At 23.4% G+C, this 22,916-nt stretch overlaps 3 protein-coding genes and 2 non-coding genes across 5 annotated transcripts; 2 read left to right on the plus strand and 3 right to left on the minus strand.

Annotated features, from left to right (window-relative positions):
* Positions 1-215: 215 nt before the first annotated feature.
* On the minus strand, positions 216-1,645 carry LOC128957677 (transcription factor HES-4-B-like). The gene is made up of 2 exons (XM_054303481.1): positions 1,474-1,645; positions 216-1,021 (listed from the first exon to the last, which is right to left on the minus strand). The coding sequence occupies exons 1-2, from the start codon at positions 1,627-1,629 to the stop codon at positions 302-304; spliced, it is 876 nt and encodes a 291-aa protein (XP_054159456.1). The 5' UTR covers positions 1,630-1,645; the 3' UTR covers positions 216-301.
* Positions 1,646-6,994: 5,349 nt separating this feature from the next.
* On the minus strand, positions 6,995-7,778 carry LOC128958241 (ubiquitin-conjugating enzyme E2 J2-like). Its single transcript, XM_054304057.1, has 2 exons — positions 7,663-7,778; positions 6,995-7,430 (listed from the first exon to the last, which is right to left on the minus strand). The coding sequence occupies exons 1-2, from the start codon at positions 7,776-7,778 to the stop codon at positions 6,995-6,997; spliced, it is 552 nt and encodes a 183-aa protein (XP_054160032.1).
* A 1,235-nt stretch (positions 7,779-9,013) lies between these two features.
* On the plus strand, positions 9,014-9,086 carry Trnaa-agc (transfer RNA alanine (anticodon AGC)). The gene has a single exon. It is a non-coding gene; the product is annotated as a tRNA-Ala (tRNA).
* Positions 9,087-17,523: 8,437 nt separating this feature from the next.
* On the plus strand, positions 17,524-17,596 carry Trnaa-agc (transfer RNA alanine (anticodon AGC)). The gene has a single exon. It is a non-coding gene; the product is annotated as a tRNA-Ala (tRNA).
* Positions 17,597-18,379: 783 nt separating this feature from the next.
* Positions 18,380-18,853, minus strand: LOC128958483 (anaphase-promoting complex subunit CDC26-like). Its single transcript, XM_054304345.1, has one exon. It carries the CDS (start codon positions 18,652-18,654, stop codon positions 18,403-18,405), a length of 252 nt encoding a protein of 83 aa, XP_054160320.1. The 5' UTR covers positions 18,655-18,853; the 3' UTR covers positions 18,380-18,402.
* Positions 18,854-22,916: the final 4,063 nt, after the last annotated feature.

Genomic DNA, 22,916 nt, shown 5'->3' on the forward strand with positions numbered 1-22,916 from the left:
TAAATAAAGTATATTATTAATTAAATATACTGTACACTTAGCATTTATTTCAAATTAAAATAAATCAAATATACGATTTGCAATGTAATTGTTATTATTTAAAAAGTCAAATTTGTAAAAATTAAAAAGTAATAAAAATTTACAATATCATAATATATTTATATATTATCAAAATTTATATAAAATAATATTGATATAAAATTTATTTTTTTTAATATCAGTATGATATAATTAAAACAAAATTATCTATTTATAACTATATACAAAATCAGGATTTATATGCCAATGTTCAATTCAACCATCACCACGGCCTCCATACGCCATCAGCGCCTAATTCATAGCACCTGCCATTGTGTTCATACTGTCCCAAACTGTTTGCCCTTAATCCGCGAAATTCTGGTATAAAATCTGACGGTAATTGCGGTGACGTTGACAACGAATGACTATTGGCTGTTGTCGGCCGGTGTCTGATTGGTTCGGGTGACATCGGTGGCGATACAGTACGGGTACTCGAATTACTACTGGTGCTCGATATAGAGGACGAGTAGTCACGGGTATGGTGTATAACACTGAACCCGTTTGGTTGGGAGTTAAGTATATTCTGGTCATAGTATCGCTCGTTGTTGAGGTTATGGCTGTTTTGTATGTCCATCGAGTGCTCGGGTCGAGGTTGGGAGGGAGGGAGGTCTTCATAGACATCACTGTGCGTAAGCTCTGTACGACAGAAATCCAGATGCGATAAGAGTTTTTCAGAAATGAGTTGTCGTTGTTCAACAGCGGCGGTACTACTGTTGTCAGCACTGGTAGATTGTGTACTGTTTTTATTGTTAGCATTGTTGATCTTATCAGACAGCGGCAGACATTTGAGAAAATGTTGTACTTGTTTTAGGCACTCATTAAACCCGGCATTAAACGACTGTTTGGTCTCATTTGTCTCCGTTTTCTGTTTGAAGTGCATATTCTGCAGATACTCGACAGTCAGCTCCAGTATATCGGCCTTTTCATACTTGCATTTAGGATTCTGTAGTAGTAGTAGTAGTGGTGGTCATCATCCGTACCAAACATCAAGTAATGGTATTACGTGACACATAAGTCAAGAGATAAAAAGAGAGATATTATCAGAAAAAACAGTTTTTTTTCTCTTTAAAAAAGTGTTTTTCTCGTTGTTTTTATCAGTGATACGATTTCTGTGGAAAATTTATGATTAAATTTGAGAGATAACTTTGTGTAACTAAACATAAACACTGTATGTATGTGTCAATTAATTATCTGTAAATTTTTTTCCAGATATACTGTATGAAAATATTTATGTATATAATTATTATTAAATTATAATCAGTTTAGAAAATCATGTTAATAATGATTTATTCAACACTTATTCTGTTGCTATCTATCTATATATATGACATTTTATATATACATTGTATATTGTATGAGACATGTGTCGGGTGACCCATACAGACAGACACAAACCTGAATATAATGACGGCCCGAGTCGATGACCATCTCCTTGAGCTGCATAAGACATAGGTTAATGCGAGCTCTGCGCCGCTTCTCAATCAACGGCTTAGTTAGCCGCTGATAGCTATTGGCCTGACAGTCGGTTTGGTCGTCAAAATATTTTATCATTTAATTTACTAACGATTTTAACAAAATAAAATGAAAATATATATATATTGTTAAATTGGAGTATTAGACAGATATATGTCTAATATAAATAACTTTCAAAAAACTTAAATAACAATTAATTTAATTAAATCAAATTGAATTAAAAATTATTATTTTTTATTAAATAATAATATTTTATATTAGTAGCACAATTAGTAATTAAAATTTATATGACAACAATTTTTTGTATTATTTTAAAACAAATGAATTGCAATATATTTGATATATAATATATGGTAAAGTCATATACAGTACTGTGTAATACAGAAACACAAAACAAAAATTATTAAATATTAACTTCAATTTATAAGTTTAAACGACTGTTTTTTTATTTCATTGACGCCCAAAGTGAGAGTCGCGCAGTGCACTTATCAATGATTTTTGATTTATCAAATTATTTTTATTTGAATAATAATTTTTATAAACCGAAAAAACATAGATTTATTTTAATAGATATTTATTATCATTATTATTAGTATTATTATTATTATTAAATATATTTTTCATATACTAATGTAATTTCATATTAGGAGCACTCAGCGATACGCTTATAATATATGTTTTTATAGATACCATAGTATTGCAATGTACTGTACATCACTACTACATGCTATTCCAGAGTCCAGACACCACCACATAAACACCAGACCCCTCAACTCTATCCTATGTTTTTACGAGAAGTTATCTGAAGACTACTCCTCCCGAATGCCATACAATTCAGACATACAGTAGAGTACAGTTCAACACAGACACACACACACACACACACACACACACACACACACACACACACACACACACACACACACACAGAGAGAGAGAGAGAGAGAGAGAGAGAGAGAGAGAGAGAGAGAGAGAGAGAGTATAAGTATCAAAACATGCCTTCACATTATACACAGTGTGTATTGCACACACATTCACTTTAACTTACAATCTATTTCTCTGATAAACCCCGAGCCCCCTGTGCTCTATCTTAATTCATATATGTTAGCTCTCTCTGTCTCTCTCTATCTCTCTCTCTCTCTCTCCTTAATATATTTTTATATAAATAACTTAAATAAGATAGTGAATATACATATCCAATGTTACTCTTACTACGACTACTATATTACTAATATGGGATGAACATAAATGAGCTCAAATAACTTTATATATTTTTATTAAACAAAATTTTTATGGTATCTTATCTACAGTGAATAGATAGATAAAATCATAACTATAGTATTATTATAAATTAGAGAATTACTGGTGGTGTCTATTAAATTATAACACTGCATACATGTATAGTACAGATGCATATACAGTATATACTATAGACTAACAAATAAAAAAAACTCAGAGAAAAAAACAATATTTTTACATATCTTAAAATGTGTTTTTTGTTGGTAGGCCTCGTGTGTGGTTCCCATCCCTCCCAATGATCCGGCAATGTGCCGGTGGCTCACACACATAGAAAAAAATAAATGTTTTTTTGCCAATAAATTGTTTTATTTTTTCCTCTCTATCTCTATCTTTCTCAATAGTCTTAATATGCATATTCAGTATTGTTATTGTTGTGGCTATTTTTTTGTTGGGCTTATATTATTATTAGACAATAATTCAATTTTATTTTTTTTCAACAAAAAAACCACTCTATTATCGATTGCTACCTGACTTTCACTAATGACTCTATAAATGTTTAAGATTATTATTATTATTATTGTTATTATTGTTATCATTTGCTATCTATTCACTGCCCAATGTCTATCCAATGGTCAGCTAACTAAAGAAAAATTACTTAATAATAACACTAATACTAATAATACAATAATGTAATATAATTATTATTATGACAATTGTTTTTATTTATTTTCAAATCTTTGACATTGTACTGTATAATAATAATAAATAAAATTATTATCTATAATTTTTATGTCAGAATTATTGCTTAATTATATACATGTTTTTGTTTTTCGAAAAAATATTTTGTTCAAATTGTTTTTTGTTGGTTAAATTATTTATTTGTTGACCACAAATAAAACAATTAGCAGTTTATTTTATCATAAATTATTAATTTTTATGTTTTAACTATTATTTTTTTAGGATAAATAACTATATTTAATGAAAAATTATAAACCAATATAAAAAAATATTATTACAATATTTAGATTAATTTATTTCAAATATATATATATAATGTATACAGTACTAGTATATATAAATCTATAACTCTACACTATTTAAACAGGTATAAATTTTTTGTGAACCGCATTGTTTAGTATGTTTTTTACTACTACTACTACTACTACTACTACTACTACTACTAAAATTTACAGAACTTGTAGTTAATGTTTTTATACAAACAGGTGTTCACCAAAAAATAGTTTACTCTACTGGAGTGCCCAACCGATTTATTAGCTAACTGATCATTATTATTGCTGACAATGTTTTATGTGGTCCACACAACACACGAGACAAGAAAAAAATACAGTAAATAACCCGGTGCTCAATACTAGCCATGAACTTGAAATTATTATTTGCTTATACTGTCTGTATCAATTATTTATTTTTTTTGTGTTGTTGTAAAAAACAGTAAAATAAATTATTTTCCCCAAAAAAACTGTATATACAGTATATCAAGTTAAAGGGCAATAGGATATATAATGATGATGATGATGATAATGATAAATTGTGTCAATGTAGGATAATTTCATAAGTTACACACATATCACGCACTATACCCCCTCCCCCTTTTTCAAACAAAAATACCATACCAAATACCAACGTTTTGCAATATATATATATATATATATATATATGAGTATATGGTATATAATGATTCTGTCAAAATTTATACCTTGGTTAAAAGCAAAAAAATTATTATTATCGTTGATATCTTAATAGCATGGATCATAGGTTAAGTCATATATTTTTGAAACACACACACATACGTACAAACAAACAAAAATTTCATACACAACCCGGACCTATACTTTTAATTAACTCGTATTTTTCGACATATATGATATCTGTGATGACATTTTGTTATTTTTTTTGTGTATGTGTGTCTCAGTTGTTTCAAAAACATTGCAATTTTATTTTATCAAATGTCGGCATCATATATATATATACTGTATATATAAACTATTACTACTCTATAAGGCCCTAATAAAATGGTTGGGTATTTGCAGCAATTTAGATAAGCTTGTTGTGTATGTTACTAATCAATGGTGTCTATCATATTTATTTTTTGTTGGGTTTAATGTGGTCTATAAACTAAAACTAAAAGTTTAAAAAAAAACTAAGCTATGACAGCAATAAATAAAATTTTTATATTTTCAATGAGTATTTGTACTTTATTTAATGTATTTGTTTGTATTTTATTTTTTTACAAAAAAATGTGATTCAGTTTTTTTAAGCAATTTATTGTAACTTTTATTTCTCTTATTTAAAAAAATGATATCTACTATGATGTCCCTCTCATTTGACATAAATAATAAAATAAATTAGATTTTTATTTTATTTATAATATTTTATTTGCTAAGTAAACTTTGACAGTTTTTTTAAGTTAATAAATATATCCTATACTTAAATATTGAAACTTTTATGTCATTTTTAATATTATTAATACAATAAATATTTCTATGCAAAACATATCTTTCATATATAGACTATTTTGAAAGTGAATTTTAATTTTCTATTTAAAAATGCATTTATTTATCAATGAATGACAACGTTAAATGGATATAAATAGTTTATAAATTATAATATACCGGTACTTATATTTAGATTTTTTTCTTAATATTTATTTAGATTTTCAACAAAAATATCTTTGCATACAATATATATTTTTTAATTCAATTATATGCAGGTATTATATACACACAAAAAATATCAAAAACTTTCTTCTATTAAATAGCTTTCAAAATGTTTAATAAAAAAATAAATCAAAAAACTTTTTACTATTTTATTTTATTTTTGCTTTCATTGACCATCACTTTCCTACACACACTTCAAGTACAGTATATAATGCCTTTTAAATGTCATCAATAGATATTGTGAGCCAACTGTTCACTATCTAACTAACTATCATTTAGTATAAATATATTGTAAAAAATATGCATCGGAGTACTATATATATGATATGACTGTATATATAACATAAATAAAATGTTGTCATTGTGTTTGTTAAAAATAACAACTTTCTCTCTGAGAGCCAAATACAACAAAAAATAGATTATAAATCACTAATAGATTTCAATTATATTGAGAGTGAAAAGAAATAAATTTCTCTTTTATATACTGATAGGTGAAGTTCACTAAAAAATTTGTAGTATTAATACCATGAGAGCACCGGTATATACTATACAGGTATATATACTGTATATATATATATATATATCTTAGAGTGGAATTGTTGCCCATAAGAAAGTTTATACTATAAAAAAAATATTTTTTGTCAATTGATGCAAACGTAATTTGCATGCAATTGAGACACCGGTGTTTGTAGTATATGTTATGTAGCTTATGTAGATGTATTTATGGGCACAGGTATTTTTTATATATATACTGTATAGTGGACCAGACATGTGTACTCTTATAGTAGTAATAGTAGTGAATTGCAGGTATTATTGGATTAAACAACAAAAAATGTTTTTTATCTAACAGTACTGGAAAACTACTGTTTTCAATGGCACAGGTCCCCTTATTTTGCATACCTGTCCCTCTCACTCACCTACATACATATCTACTATACAATAAGTTTTTTATAAAAAATAGCCGCATTTAAATTCAGTGGTCACTTATGTCAAAGTCCATTAGAGGCGGTGTGGAGGAACGGTAGGTTTTATTGAAAAAAATACCATTTCATTCAATTCACAACAATTCTTTATTAAGTGAAATCCTTTTATAAATAAATGGATAAAATGTCATTTTAGTTTTTTTTGTGCAATTTTGTTGTTGTTCATCAATTGTTAAATATTATGGAAAAAATTAATGGTATAATTTTTTTTAAATATCAAAAACAATTTTAATATCATAGAATAATATCAAGTCATATATAAATTTTTATATTACAAAATATATGAGAATTTTATATCAAATAACATTTTTATTATATTATAATAATCTGAATTTTATACATTTTATTTATCATTTTTATCATTATTGTTGTTAATATCACAATTAAGCGATGACTTGTCCTCCTCATATTGTAATATAATTTTTAAATTGGTTATAATAATTGTATCCATTAATCGATTGCATAACAAAAAAAATATAACCAAAAAAAACAATAGAAAACATAAGTAACACTCTTTATATAAATTTATATACAGTATATATATAATTAAATAAATGTTAAAAAAATAAACGTTTCAATTACTTGAATCAACTGTGGAAAGTAGTGGCCAAATCTGGGATCACCGATATTGAATTGATAGCTATTTATGGCAAACTCTTGTTGTCTCTGTTGCCGATCAAACACTGGCAAAGACAGTGTATCGATGTCGTCGTCCTCAGTCAACCACTTATTATTTTGTGAAAACATCCAACTTTGCAATGATTGCAATACTGATGTCACTGTATTACAGGCCGACCACAAGTGGTCCTCCATTGATATTAGATGACCAGTAAAGCGATCATTAGCAGTACGGAACCGACCAGAGGGTGTCATCATATAGATTGATGGTCCGTTAAATGGATATGTTTTCGGAAACATTATTCGGCCAAAGTATAGACCACCAGCAAACTGTGTAAACGACGGGCCCTTCAACACGTAGTAACTGTATGTGTATGTGTATGTGGTTAGCGCGATATAATGTGTGGCCATTGAAAAAATAAATTTTTATTAATTACTGATAGTATGTGTGGGTCAGGTTTTTACAGTCAAACAGTGTCGGAGAATTTTTTAGACCTCATAATTAGCTTAGCTGTTACAAATGTATGGCTGCCACCCGAACCTCCGGGTGTGTGTACCGCTACCAAAAACTTATAATATAGTAGTATTGTACTTACCATTCATAAATGTTATAAGGACAGGGAACGGCCCAAACGTCATCAATGGGTTCGTCCAACAATTGTTTGTAATCATTTTGCAGTCGTTTTGAATCCGACAGTTGCGGTGCAGACATTTTTTTCGGGTAACTAATGGTCAGTTGTGTTAATCTCATTTATATTAATCTTTCATAAAATTAGCTAATAATAATACTACTACTACTACACAACTCAATAATATTTAATATTTTATTCAACAAAATAATCAATGAGTCAGTAGTTGCTTATCAAACACACCAGGCTTTTCAATCAATACAGAGTCCACTTAAAACAATTTCACCTTTGATTTATAGATAATACAAATCAATTTCATAGTAATTTGCATTATTATTATTATTATATGGTATGGACATTGTATTTAATAAAATATATCATATGACTTATTATTAGTAAATTGTATAGTATTAAAGTTGACAAGTTTGTAGCTTGAATATTTTTTGTTGAATAAAGTTAAACATTATTTTTAAAAATGTATCAGGTGAAAATTTTTCATAGTTTATTATTACAATTACAATGTGTTTGTTTTTTACAATCAATTTTTCATAGTTTATTATTATTAAATATATACTTTACAAAAAATGTAGGTTTAATGTTAACATAATTTTTTTTATTCATTAATAATCTATTATAATTTATAATGTTTAAAATTTAAACTTTAGATTAAAACAATTTATTTAAAATATATGAATCAAATTATAATAAAAGATCACTTCATAAATAATAATGTTTATAATTTTATTTTATGCTCAAAACTTTTGCTTTAATGATTAAATTAAAAAAAAAGTTTATGACTGAATTTTATTTTATTTTAAACAAAACTTTTTATTTTTTATATACATTCAGAATCATGTATACAATATTCATTTTATTTACATTATATTAGATTAATAATTTTTTAAAAAATAAAATAAAATTGCTTATAAAGTATAATATCTTTATTATTGCAAAAGTTTGCAAAAATTCAATAATTTTTTTAAAAATCTTTTTTTTGATACAAGTTTTTATGATATACAGCAAAAACCTCAAACAGTTAGTCGTGCGAGCAGTGAGTTAGTGCACAACACAATAGGCTGTCAATGTGTGTATACACTGTATACCGGTATATATGTAAGCGATATTTGAATCGATAGTCAAAAGTAAAAGCGCTTTAAACGTAACAAATACTACAAACATGTTTAGGGCAACAAAAACTAATTAATCAATTAAAATATGTTTTTATTGACAAATTTGGGGCAACAAACAAGTCTTAAAAACTTGATAAGAGATTTGCTTATTTTAAAACGATTTTCAACTATATTAAAAAAATATAACAGGGGGCGTAGCTCAGATGGTAGAGCGCTCGCTTAGCATGCGAGAGGTACCGGGATCGATACCCGGCGCCTCCACTTTTGCCAATCCAAGTATTATGATTATCAGTAGTATTATTAAATTTTAATTTTAATTAGTTTTAACACATCCACTACTCACTTATATCTATTAGTTATCAACTATAAGACTATCAAACAACAAAATAGTAATTTTTGCCGCAAAAAATACTAGTAATATATAGTTAATGTCTTATATAAAGTGTAGATTGTATATTGTATATAAAATTTATTATATATATATAATACCCATACAAACATAATTATTACAAGCATACCGTTCCCATAAACTCCACCTCAATAGGTATAAGGTTTCCCGACATAAAAATGTTAAGTGAGCTATCGGTATATAAGTGTATGTCGGCGCACATGTATGTCCACACAACAGCAAAAATTTTCAATCAATTTAATTATATGATATAACAATTGTTATAATACTAATAATAAGTTATTTTTGTTTAGTTTGAAGCCCTGTATTTAATAATAATAATAAACTATTGTTTCATTTCTCAGTATTAACTTTAGGCTATATATGTCTGGTCTGATCTGGTGTAAGTCACGTGCAGTTTGTTAGACAGTAAGGTTTTTTAGGTGTGATTTTTTAGTGTGGATACAAATATTTGTGTAATAATAATAACAATATACTAAATATATGATAAAATATATACTATCAAAAAAAAAAATTTACACACTTATTTTTTAAAAATATTTAAACCCATAGTTATACTATAAAATTAAAGTTATGTAAAATTCATTCATAAATATCTTTATTTTATTTTTTTTTTAAAAACAGGTATGAATTTGAAAAATACAAAATTGTTAAAAAGTTATTTAAAATGTTTATTTTCTAAAATATAAATATTAAAACTCAATTTAAAGAACTGATGTTTTTTCAGCACTATTTTTAAAAACAAAAATGATTTTTTATTTATGAAAATTGAAATAAATAAAATTTTATTTATTACTTTGTTTTTTTGTGTTTGGTTTGAACCCCATTTATAAATACAAACTTAAATATTATTAATATACTGCACTTTAAAAATATCTGTATAAATATATATAATTTTTGTGCGACTGTTAACACATTTTAAAGTTTTTAAACAAAAAATAATTAAACTATATAGCTAAATATTTTATTGATTTATTTGTTTTGATTACAGACTACTTGTGTTATAATTATAATCATTAGTTTTTGTATTATAAATCCAATGAATATATTTATTTAATTTTGAAAAAACATATATATGAAAAAATAACAACAAAACAATAGCAATAAATCTAGTGTTAATATGTTTATTATACAATTGCAACACTTAATTAGGTGTTTAGTTTACTACATAGTATTATATATAGTACAGTATTATCATATATATGATACATTGTATATAGTGTAATATATATTAATGAATTGAATAAATTAGAAAGTTTATAAAATAGATTAAAAAAAATATATCTAAAAATTTTTTAAAATTATAAGTTACGATATTTTATAATAATAATTTGTTAAAGATTTTATTAATTCATTAACATTTTATATAATATATTTATATATTATTTAGTCAACATTGTTAACATTATTTTTGTTTCTTACTAACAAACCTACAATCTAATTATAATATCTATTTTAACTATATTATTATAATTATCTTTAGCAATATCTAAACATGACTATACAATAATATAGTAATTTTGTAATAAATCAAAAGTATATTAAGCTTAAGCTGTATATATAAGTGTGAGACAAACAAATTTTTTTATGATTTTTATGTTTCTCGGAATCTCCTAATTATAATAACTAATTAGTGGTTAGGCATATAACTGGAGAAAAACAAAAATTTATAAATATAAATAACAAAAACATACAGTTTATACAGTGTATATATACATTGTAAATGATGTACAACATTAACACAATCACTGCATTTAACATTAGTTTAAGGTTACAGTGATTTATTTCCGCACATTAAGCCATTGAGTAGTGAATATATATTGTATATACAGTAGATATATATATACTGTACAGATATAGTAATATATATTTCATATGAATACAACATACCTATCATATGCCTATAGTATAAAAATCTATACATATATTTATTGGTATTTATTATTATTATTATTATTTTGGAGGCCACCCGACATCATTAAACATAGCATATGAACTGTATAATAATAATGATACATTTAGTAAAATTTATTGCCTACCCATTAGCTGTCTGTCCATTGTGATGTGCCATTTTTGTAAATTTATAGGCATAAATGAGTGAGTTTAAGTGCGTCAAAACACGTGCCCCTAAGCGCGTGCCTACATACATACATTCATACATACATATCAATACATATTAATGTTTGAAGGGCACGATCAATGTTTTGTGTGTGTATTTTATACCCAAAAATTTCTATCAATAATTTTTAGACTATTTACTAATGGGTATATATTATATGAAACTACTGTAACATTTGAAATATAATTTATAGCACTTTCCATTTGGAGAGTATGGCATCATCTGCCCGGTTAGTGACCATTAACTAGCCATCAGCTCCTTTATATATTACTGTGGCAAATATATTTCGAGACAAATTGTAATATGAAAACTTAATAGATTTTTCTGCATTCGGTTTAATAATTAAAAATTATTTTTTTATGGTATTAAATTGTAGAGATATTCATTATTATTGTTAATTTTTTAAAATATTTTATAGTATAATAATTAAAGTTTTATAATGCTACAAAATTAGTAACCTCAATTTTTAGAATTGTATAATTTATAAAATCTAAGAAAAACTATTAATCCTGATAAAATAATACAAGTATTTTTATTTTATTAGATTTCTGACAATTAAAGAATTATTTATGAAAAATTACAAAAAAATACAATTTATACTTATTTCTAAAAAACGAAAATAAATTTTAAAATGTTTTTGTTATTTATTAAAATTATATTATTCTAATAAATTTTTTAAAATGATTAAATATTATATTATGTTGCCTGCTTTTAAGAAAATAATAAAATAATTTTTTATTATTGACGAAAATACCAAACATTATTAAAAATTAAAATTGTGCTATTTTGGAAGACAAATTTAGACCTAATTTTAGATAAAATTATTTATTAAAAATTGTAAGCATTTGATAAACTTACTGATTTTTACTAAAAAATAAACATCAAATATTACTCTTTAAAATTAATATTTTTTTGTTTAAATTTATTTTTATTTTAAACATAAAAATATCAAAAAAGATTACTGTTTTAAAATGTCATTTATCAAATATTTTTGTAAATAATTCCGAAAACTTTTTAGACAAAGATATTAAACTACTATTATTTTGATAAGTGATAATCATAGAAAATATGTACATTAAAACAAAAATATAAAACATTCTAATATTCGAATTATTTTAGAAAAACTTAGTACAAAGATTCTGTCTCGAAATTTACTAGCCACAGTAATATATATATATCGCCAGCGCCTGTAGTTTATAGATAAGACATATTTCAATGAATGAATAAGAGAGTGACTATAAAAAAATCTCCGTAAAATTATTTACTTATTTGTAAATTTTTATATTTATTACTGCTATTTATTTATTGATAATTTTGTTGCCATTTAGTAGTTTATTGAATATTCATATTCAATGATTCACTCCTTTAGATATCTTTTCATTTATTTTTTTAAGTATCTATGGAGAGGACAGTCGTATTATGCATCAGTGATCTACATAGACATAAAAAATATTTATGAGTACCATCCAGCTCAATTGTTTCCAGATATCTATATGTTTTTATCCACATTTATGAAAGTGGCGATCTATGTTATCGGTGCTGATGGCACCCACACTTACTCGCACACACTGTTAAAAATGTCAACTAAACAACTGTACTGTTATTATTGCAATTATTTACGAGACAAACATACAATTGAGAAATATAATAGTAGTACCGTAGTTGACAGTTACACTACTGACCCGGTGCAACCTACCTGTGCGCCACTGAAAAACTCTATGATTATGTTGACCTTTTGCCATGTGTTTGAAATGATAGGGTCAAAGACACACTTTTTTGAACACTGGTCACTATTACAACTATAAGTGCTAAGCATATGGAGCTTCTGTAGTATATAACTGATAAACAATACAATTTATTTTTAAAAAGGTTTACTACATATAGAAAACGACATGTTTTTCACTTAAATTTTAGTTATATACTTATATACACACAAACATATAGTAGTTTAGATAATAACTATTATAATTGTGTGATATAACTGCACAAAAAATTACTATATTTTCAAACAATAAAACTGAACCAATGCTCTGTGTTTATGGAGTTGTGGAGAACTGGGAGATCTGGTATGTCTGGAGTGTGTAGAAATAGTAGTAAATAGTAGACCAACAAAAAAATGAAATGACCAGATAATCATAACATTCTCAATAACTATAGATTGATAGATGGCAATATATTTAGATAGAGTTTAACAACTCAAAAAACAGTAATAGCTCCGGGAGGTCCTGTAATTTTTGGTTGAAAAAAATCTATGCAATAGACACTCATAAATAATAACAAAAATATGAAAAAACATATATATATATATATAGTAAAAGTTAATATTTTTTCTAGAGGTCTATTATCACTATCTGTATTATATATATATATATATATATATGTATCAGTTGAATATCACCTGCATTTAGGTGATGCATCAGCACTGGGAGACACTAGCACTGGACGATAGTCCTGAATCGTTTAGATGAGAGTATGAATAACTTTCTTTTTTTAGAAAAAAATCCATAACACCAGTCATATTGATTACAGTGATAACATAATTGATCATTTGGTTTGAGCCATTCAATTGGTCACTACTGATACAATCATAGTATCTATTGTAGTGGTTATGATGCAAATCTCTCTTATTGTTAGTCTAATTATGATTGATCTGGAAAATACCTACAGTTAAGGTAGGTATGGGTGCATTTTTATTTTGGGAGACAAAATACTTACATACAGTGACTGTTTTTTATGTATTTATATGATTTTTTTAGTAGAAATTAATAATTATAGAAAGATATTATTTTCTAAAAAATTAATTGTTATTGTATAATCTAAATTAGCAAACTAAAGATATATAATTATAAAAATATATTAATTTATTTAAATAGTATAGTTAAGAATAAATTTAATTGTTTTACATTACCTAGACCCATTAAAAATGTATTATTTAGTTAGTTAAATATGTAAGTAAATATTATGTTTAATAAATAATATTGCAATATATTTAAAATAACTTATCAACTAATTAAGCCATAATATTATTTTTTTTGATAATATCATATTTAGTATAAATAATAGGAAAAAACATTTACATTAAATCATAAATTATGACTCATAAGTAACTTAATATTGTAATAAAAATTATATTATAAACTACTGATCTAAGAATATGTTTATAATTTATTTAAAAATTATTTATCAAAACAACTAATAATTATATGACTTTAAATGGTATTAATTTACTTAATAAATGTACCATGTTAAATTTAGAAAAATAACATTTATATTTTATAAAATTTGATGTGAAAATTATTATTTCCTCTAACTTATAAGAGGAAATTGTTATTTTTATAAAATATTTAATTTTGATTTCTATAACTAAATCATTATATTATTTAACATTTATACTTTTTTGAATACACAATCGATATGTAATACAGTAAATGATATTGAATTATTAGAAAAATGGATACAAACATTGTTTGCTATTATTTAATGATTTTAGCAATTTTTCAGGTAAAAGTCAATTTTATGAATTATTGTTTTGAAATATTATAAATTGTTAGAAATTATTTTCTTTTTGTTTCGAAATTATTGTATTAGTTTATGACATTTATACAATCAGCTAATATCAATCAACCAATTACTAAGCTGGGTGATTTTAAAAGTCAACCAAAACAATTGAAAGGATATCTACAGCGATATTTATGTGCCAAACTTGGTAGCAATATATGCTCGGACAGCACCCCTATAGATATTTCTGTATCGGTTATTATGGTGTCACTTGTGATATGTTTTTTACATGTTTGGTAAATATTTGTAAATAACAATATTTGTTGAATTAATATAATATTTAGTATTTATTATTTATATTGTATAATAATTATTTACGATCATTTTTAAAAAATATCTTTAAATAGATGTAGTGTGAAATTATTTATAAAATAATGTTATAAATTAATACTATTAATAAATAAAATAATAAAATAAAATTTATACATATAAATATTTTTAAATGTTGAACTATAATTATATTAGATTAGACATTAGATTGTAATCTTATAATAAATGTTTACTATCATTAATTATTTTTAAACAAATAGTTTTAGTAATTATTTATAAATAGTATTGAATATGTAAATAATAAATTTAATATTTTATCAATTATTGTGACTCATCATCATATTATATTTAACTAAATTTTAAACATAATAATTTTCAGTTATATAATAAAAATTTATTTTTGCATAACTACAGACAATATTATGCCAGGAAATAAACAAAATAATATATATAAATATATATATAAATCTTATTTCTAAAATTATATATAATTGGAAAACATTTATAACCTTAAATAGAAATTTTTTATATGAATTGTTTAGAATTGGAAAAAACATAAAATATTTATATTAATATCTAAATACTGTATCAATATGTTATAAAAAATTGTTTAATTGTCAAATATAGTATTATATGATAAATTTATCATGCGCTACTATTACTTTAAAGCAATATCATATACCGTATAAATTTTGGTAATTGAATTGACCAAATAAGGTAAATAACATATTTTTAAATAACATATAAAAAGATAACAAATTCAAATTTATTTATTATTTAAATATACTATTATATATAGATTAAATTCAGATATATAATAACTTATCTAATTATAATAATAATAAACACAATGATAAAGTATATTATAATTTATTTGATATGTACTTTATCATTGCATTATTGTGAATCTATTGATGATCTAACAATTGATCATGGTAAATTAGTAGAAAATATATCATCAGTATTTTCCATTGATTTAAATCCCGATCCGCGAAAAATTGCTTCCGAAAAATGTGAACATAATCAATGTTGCAAAGATTTTGTCCATGAAATCAATGATTGCAGAAAACGTAAAGTAGATGACAAACAAATTATCAAATACAGACTAAACCTAAATACTATGTGTTGTGTCACTGGTATAATGTTGGATTGTTCAATCAAAATTGGACAGGTATGTCAGCAATTTTTCATATATATTTAATTTAACTAATTATAAATTATTTTTTTTAAAAATATTAATTAATAATATAAATAAAATCACTATTATTTGAATTTAATATACATATTTACAACTACTGTAGTAATAGTAATAATAATATATTATCATAAATAAATTTAATTAAAACTTTTTGATAACTTTATTATAAAACAGTAATTTATTTATTAGTATAATAGTATATATTTAATTAATTTTTTAAAAATTATTTTTGATTTTATTGTTATACTTTAATAAATTTAATTTTATAGACTAAATGTGGCGATTATTATAGAAAAGAAGTCGAAGCGTTCAAAAATCAAATCAATAGTAACAGTAGTCTATGTTATAAATATCCCATTATAAGTGGACGCAACTATTGTTCGTCGAGCACCGGCATATTAGCCACTGTGTCGCTTATCATACTGTCCATAATGGCCAGTTATGCTTTTATGTTATGGTAATTCATTGGAAAAAAAAGATTTACTATTGAATTGAATTTTTTAATTTGTTATATTTAAGTTATCTCTCAACTGTACTTATCAATTCTCTAAACTATTACATTATTTGTTAAATAATATTTTAAAAAGTAAATTAATAACAATTTATAATCATAATCTTTATTATTAATTAAAAATTTCTATTTTTATAAATTATTTATAGATATCATATAAATTTTTAATTGTTTGTAAACAATGTTGATTATTTATATAAATTCTTATGCTAGATAATATTTAATTATTATTTTGTTGTTTAAAATAAACTATATGTTAATTAAATTAAAGGTAAGATATGATTAAATATTTATAAATAATTTATTTCTAAACTAATTCTAATAAAATAACCATTCATATTTTAAAGATTCAAATTAAATATATATAATTGAATATTCTATACTAAAACTATACTACCAATAAAATTACAATTGAAATTACGATATCTATAAATAAACTGTATATTTACATATGATTTAGTATTTGATTTAATATTTGATTTATTAATAATATATGATTTAATATAAATAACTTTAAAAAATAATAAATTACAATATTATAAAAGTACTCAATGCTGCCGTCTAATAGAAAATTATGAAAACTAAATAAAGTATATTGTACAATATAATTTTTATACATATACTTATAAGTTCGGGGGTGTAGCTCAGATGGTAGAGCGCTCGCTTAGCATGCGAGAAGTACGGGGATCGATACCCCGCACCTCCACTTTGGTATTTTTTGCTAATTTTAGTTTTGTTATTTACTAATTATTAACATTTTTATTATGTGATGTGTGTGTAAAAATAGATACTTTCTTTTATATAATAATAATTTTTTTTCGATAGTTAATTTCATAGTAAACATAGCAAATGTAACTATTTTATACATATTTTTAATATAAATTATTAACATACGGTATTAATTTATTAATATTTTATTTTTAAAAATGATTTGTTATTATATTTTAACAACAAAATTAAATAAAAATTAATATTGTATTTACAAATATAATAACTATTATACAAAATTTGTATTACAAATACATGTAAAACAGTAGATAATCGACAGTACAATTGATTATCATATGATTTCTATATCATATATTTACCGATAATTTAACATAAAATTAAACAAAAATTATTAATATATTTTAAATAAATGGTAATAATAATAATAATTTATATTTAACTTTTATAATAAATGTTTGCAATTGATTTTTCTATGAATTAAAATTAAATTGATAGAAAATATCAATCAACTAACTATTTAAATCTAAAAATTTACGATAATTATCAAAATTAAATAGTTTATAATAAAATTATTTATATATAAAAAAAATAATTATACTTTAATTAATTTTTTAAAATATGATAATAGTATTAATTTAATTTAATTGAATAAATTGTTAACAATTATTATAATCAAAACAATTATTGTTTGTTTGAAATATTAATTAAATTCAATGAATATAATCAAAAAACAATATATCATATGATCTATAAATATGTGATTCAAATGACTGTCTGATCCAATCATTTCCTAACAAAACCGATCCTTTCATGAGTGGTCAGGTCTTTGGGTTTGAGACCATTGCCAGTAATACCGGTGCCCGACGAGGACGAGGAGGCGGCCGATGATGACGATGACGACGACGGATCAGTAGTCTTGTTGTTGCTGTTGTTTGTCTGTTGTTTATGTCTGTCTTCTTGATCTTTGTTGATCTCGTCGTACTCTTTCATGTCATCCAATTTAAGTTCAATACGAGTGGCCGGACGTCGGATCATATCTATTGGATAAATATGGGAACAGTTGTGTCAAATATAGATCAATCGGTCGGTTAGTTTGACACAACAAACACCGTCACTACTATTGGTACTAATGCTATGATAATTAGGATATATATATATCAGTAATGTATTTAAATATCTAGAAAAACAATATATTTATTAATATTAACATTAATTTGTTTACAAATATTTTATAATATTTTTTTTTTAAATAACAAATGTTTTATTATTTCATTGACTAAACAAACAATACGCGCTTTCCTGTCGTGGATTTGGTACTTTTTTATATTACAAACAAATTATTATTTATTGCCAATTTGACACTATTATAAAATGGTATTAATTTGCTATTTTAAACTTAACATATTAACTTAACTTTTTTATTTTTTTTATTGTCTTATACACTAAACATTTTCAGAACAAACTCGGTACTTTTTTATTTATGTTACTTATGTTTTTTGTGCTACATTTGGTAATTATAAAAGATACCATATTGTCATGTGTTGTTTAAAAAAATGCGACATCATTTATGTAATTATATAATTATTTAATAGAGATATAGTTACACAAAAAACATATGTAATATACATAAAAAGGGCCCGAGTTTTCGATTACTCATAAACCGTGTATTTGAATTTGTAAAATATAAATCATATTATTTATAAATTTTTAACTTTAAATTATAATCAATGTATTACTGTATTAAATGTAGTCATGATGTTTTTTATTGCAATTAAATTTTCAGATATTTGCAATTATTTTAAAATGTTACTTAATATTATACATAATATGTATTACATATATATAAATTGTAATAACAATTTAATTAAACTAACATTTTTATTATATTTTAAACAAATAATTTATAAAAACAGTTGAATTATATATATTTATTCATCATCTACATGTATATAAGTTATTAAAAAATTTAATCAACTAATTAAATTTTTGTACAATATTGACAATACAGTATAATTATTATCATAATTTTCTATAAAAATTACTGAATATTTTCCAACACTATTTTAAATTTTGTAATTATTTTAAGTAAATTTGTAATCAAAATTTAATTATAATAATCATTTATATATATATATATATATATACATGTATATATAATATTACTTAAATCATTGTACTGTAATAAATAAAATGCAACACAAAACACACATTTTTTCTTTCATTGCAATCAACTTGTAATATACAATATAATATCTTATAATTATTAAAACATTTGATATAATGTTTAATTAAAAAACAAAGATAGTAAAAAAAAGTTATTTTGAAATTGATAGCTAAAATATACTTGGGTAAATATTTAATTATTTTTTTTGTTAAAAAAATTTATTTATAAAATAGTTAATTAATGTGTAAATACTAGATCTGTCAATTTTATATTGATATATAAGTTATTATTATTATTATATTGAATTTCCATTTATTGACGTCTATTTAGCATTGGTATTGTACCTACATTTTACACACAGTGTGTATTACAGGCATACCTTTCTACACGTATGCCTGTCCTGTGAGAAAAAACTAAGGGTCTCCTCATGGATGATGACGTCTATTAGTATCGATATGTTTGTTAGGTTACCTCCAAAACCCATACCTGTCTCTCTCTCTCTCTCTCTCTCTCTCTCTCTCTCTCTCTCTCTCTCTCTTACCTAATGTTATTGAAATGTATGTAAGTATTGCATGCGTGAGAGATTAGATGTCTTAGTAGATATTGTTTTACGATATGTTATATACTATGTAAACAAAATAAAAAAATACTTAAATTTAAAGGTAATATCAAAAAAAAATAAAAAATAAATATTGTGTGAGAAAACCAAAGTGTTAGCAATAAAATCTAATAAGTAAAATATAAGAAAAAAAGTTATATATATTTTTTAATAAATCTAATGTTAAGTAAATAGTAGTATTTCACTCATTAAGTAAAAAAATTTAGTTCAAGTTTATCACAAATATAAATGTTTTTTTTGTTAATTTTCTTTTAAAATAAGTAAATCTAGTAATTAAAAATATAATTTCATTGTTTTTGAATAAATGTTCATAAGTATTATATAGACATTTTTTCAATATAGATTAATATTTTATACTTTAATTTAGCTTAAACTATATCAAAATATAAGATACTATTCATAACTATTTTAATTTTAAAAGAAAAACATAGATACAGTACCGTATATAGTATAAAGCATATAAATTATAACATTAAAACCATTAATCATTAAAACATGTGAAAATAGTGGTAAAATCTATTTAAATTGTTAGTTAAATCAGTCATCCGATAAAATGAAAACTAAAATAAAACATTGCTAAATTGCAAATTTTTATTTATTTATATTATTTATACAATTATTATAATATTAAACTAACAATTGATATTTATATATTGTATAAATAATATAAAGCTGATATTTCTTTTGTAAAATATTAATTGCGGAAATAAATAATATTAAAGTTTTAGTAATGTTATAAAAATTTATAAATTAATAAAAACTATGTGTAAACTTGAAATTAAACTAAATTACATATAAATAAGTAGCGGATAAAACATAAATTATAATGAATAATTACAATTTTAATACATTAACTAATATTTATTATTTGTACATTTATATGCATTTTTATTGTTATGACATTATTATTGCTAAAAATTTTATAATAGTTTTTAAAAATAATAGTAATTAATTAGACATAGTATATGATACACACTATGTTTCACATTGTATATTTGATTTGTTTATCAAAATAAATAAAATTATAACTAAATAAACAAATGTTGATCTTATAAATGCAATTTCTAGTCTAGCAGTAAATTTTGGGATATTTTTGTAACATTAATCTCTATTTACATCCCATTCCCTGAAACGCAAACCGGGAATCTCGCGATTGCAATAATACTGCACCTGAGGTTAATGTTGCACAGGTATGGTATATATATATATATATCGCTATTTTGGTGACCACCTTAACGCCAATTATTAATGCCAAACCTTGAATAACCAGAGTATAAGAGTATAACTATTTGATATCACATTTTCTTGGAGAATAGGGATAGAAATAGAGAGAGAGAGAGAGAGAGAAGAGAGAGAGAGATTTGAAAACATGAATTTTTCCTGTAATTTCACTAATATTTCCCAGTCAAACAGTCAAACATTTATTAATCCCTGAGCCACGCGCAGGGAATCAGTTTAAAAATAATATTAAACACACATTTTTTTCTCTCTCTTTCTGTATCTCAAACTTAGTATCAAATGTATAAATATAGTGTATTTATAAGATATTTATGTTTTAAACTTTTTTTTGCATCAGAAAGTAAGAAAGTCTTTAATTACTATACAATTGTTTGCTAAGTTTATCACTTAATATATTAATAAAATATATGAATGAAAAACTATTTTTTTCAATCATTTGTTTTTCATTTGATAAAAACACTACAAATATTTTCTCAATTGTTAACGAAAAACAAGTTATTATTATAATTATATTATTTATTATTATTTATCATTCAAACTGTTAAAGTTATAAACTAATGAGGACTTAATATTTTTCTTTAAAATATATTTTGTTTTATTTTTATGTGTGAAATAATGTGTAAAAAACTTTTTTTTAAAATAAATCTATCTTTTTTTTAAAAAAAATTGTAATCACTTTCTCTATTAAATTATAACCAAATATGTGTGTCATTATTGCTTAATAATAATAAAATAATTTAATAGGCAAACAGTACAAACGATAAAAACCAAATATCATAAAATAACATAACTTTAGATATTTACTTAATTGTCTCTTTCAAATAATATGTGTAAGATTATTTAATAATAAAATAGCAATCAATATTTGTTTTATGTTGATGTAAAATATTTTTTTTAGTTTTACTTTTTTAAAATAATTTTGTAATAATTTTTTTATTTACTGTGTGTGTGTGTGTGTGTAAAATATTTACTATAAAAAAGTTTATTAATACATCTATGAGTGCTATTTATATTAAATTGATGTTAAGTCAAAGTAAATTTCCATTTTATAAACCATATTTGCATTATTTTTATTAAGTATTACTTGTAATTTAATTGTTTGTTTTGTGTTAATAATAATAATAATAAAATTATTTTTAATTTCAAAGTCAGTGCAAAACAAATAAATCAAATTCAAAAATCGTGTGAACGACTTCTGTGATTAATATTTATTATTATTAAAATTAAGTTATTATTATTATTATTATTATTTCAAATATATAATAATAATAACTA

Source organism: Oppia nitens, unplaced genomic scaffold, assembly GCF_028296485.1.
Source record: "Oppia nitens isolate AA-2021 unplaced genomic scaffold, nextdenovo-longstitch-racon4-pilon3 scaffold3_pilon_pilon_pilon, whole genome shotgun sequence".
In the NCBI taxonomy this organism is placed as follows: Eukaryota; Metazoa; Arthropoda; class Arachnida; order Sarcoptiformes; family Oppiidae; genus Oppia; species Oppia nitens.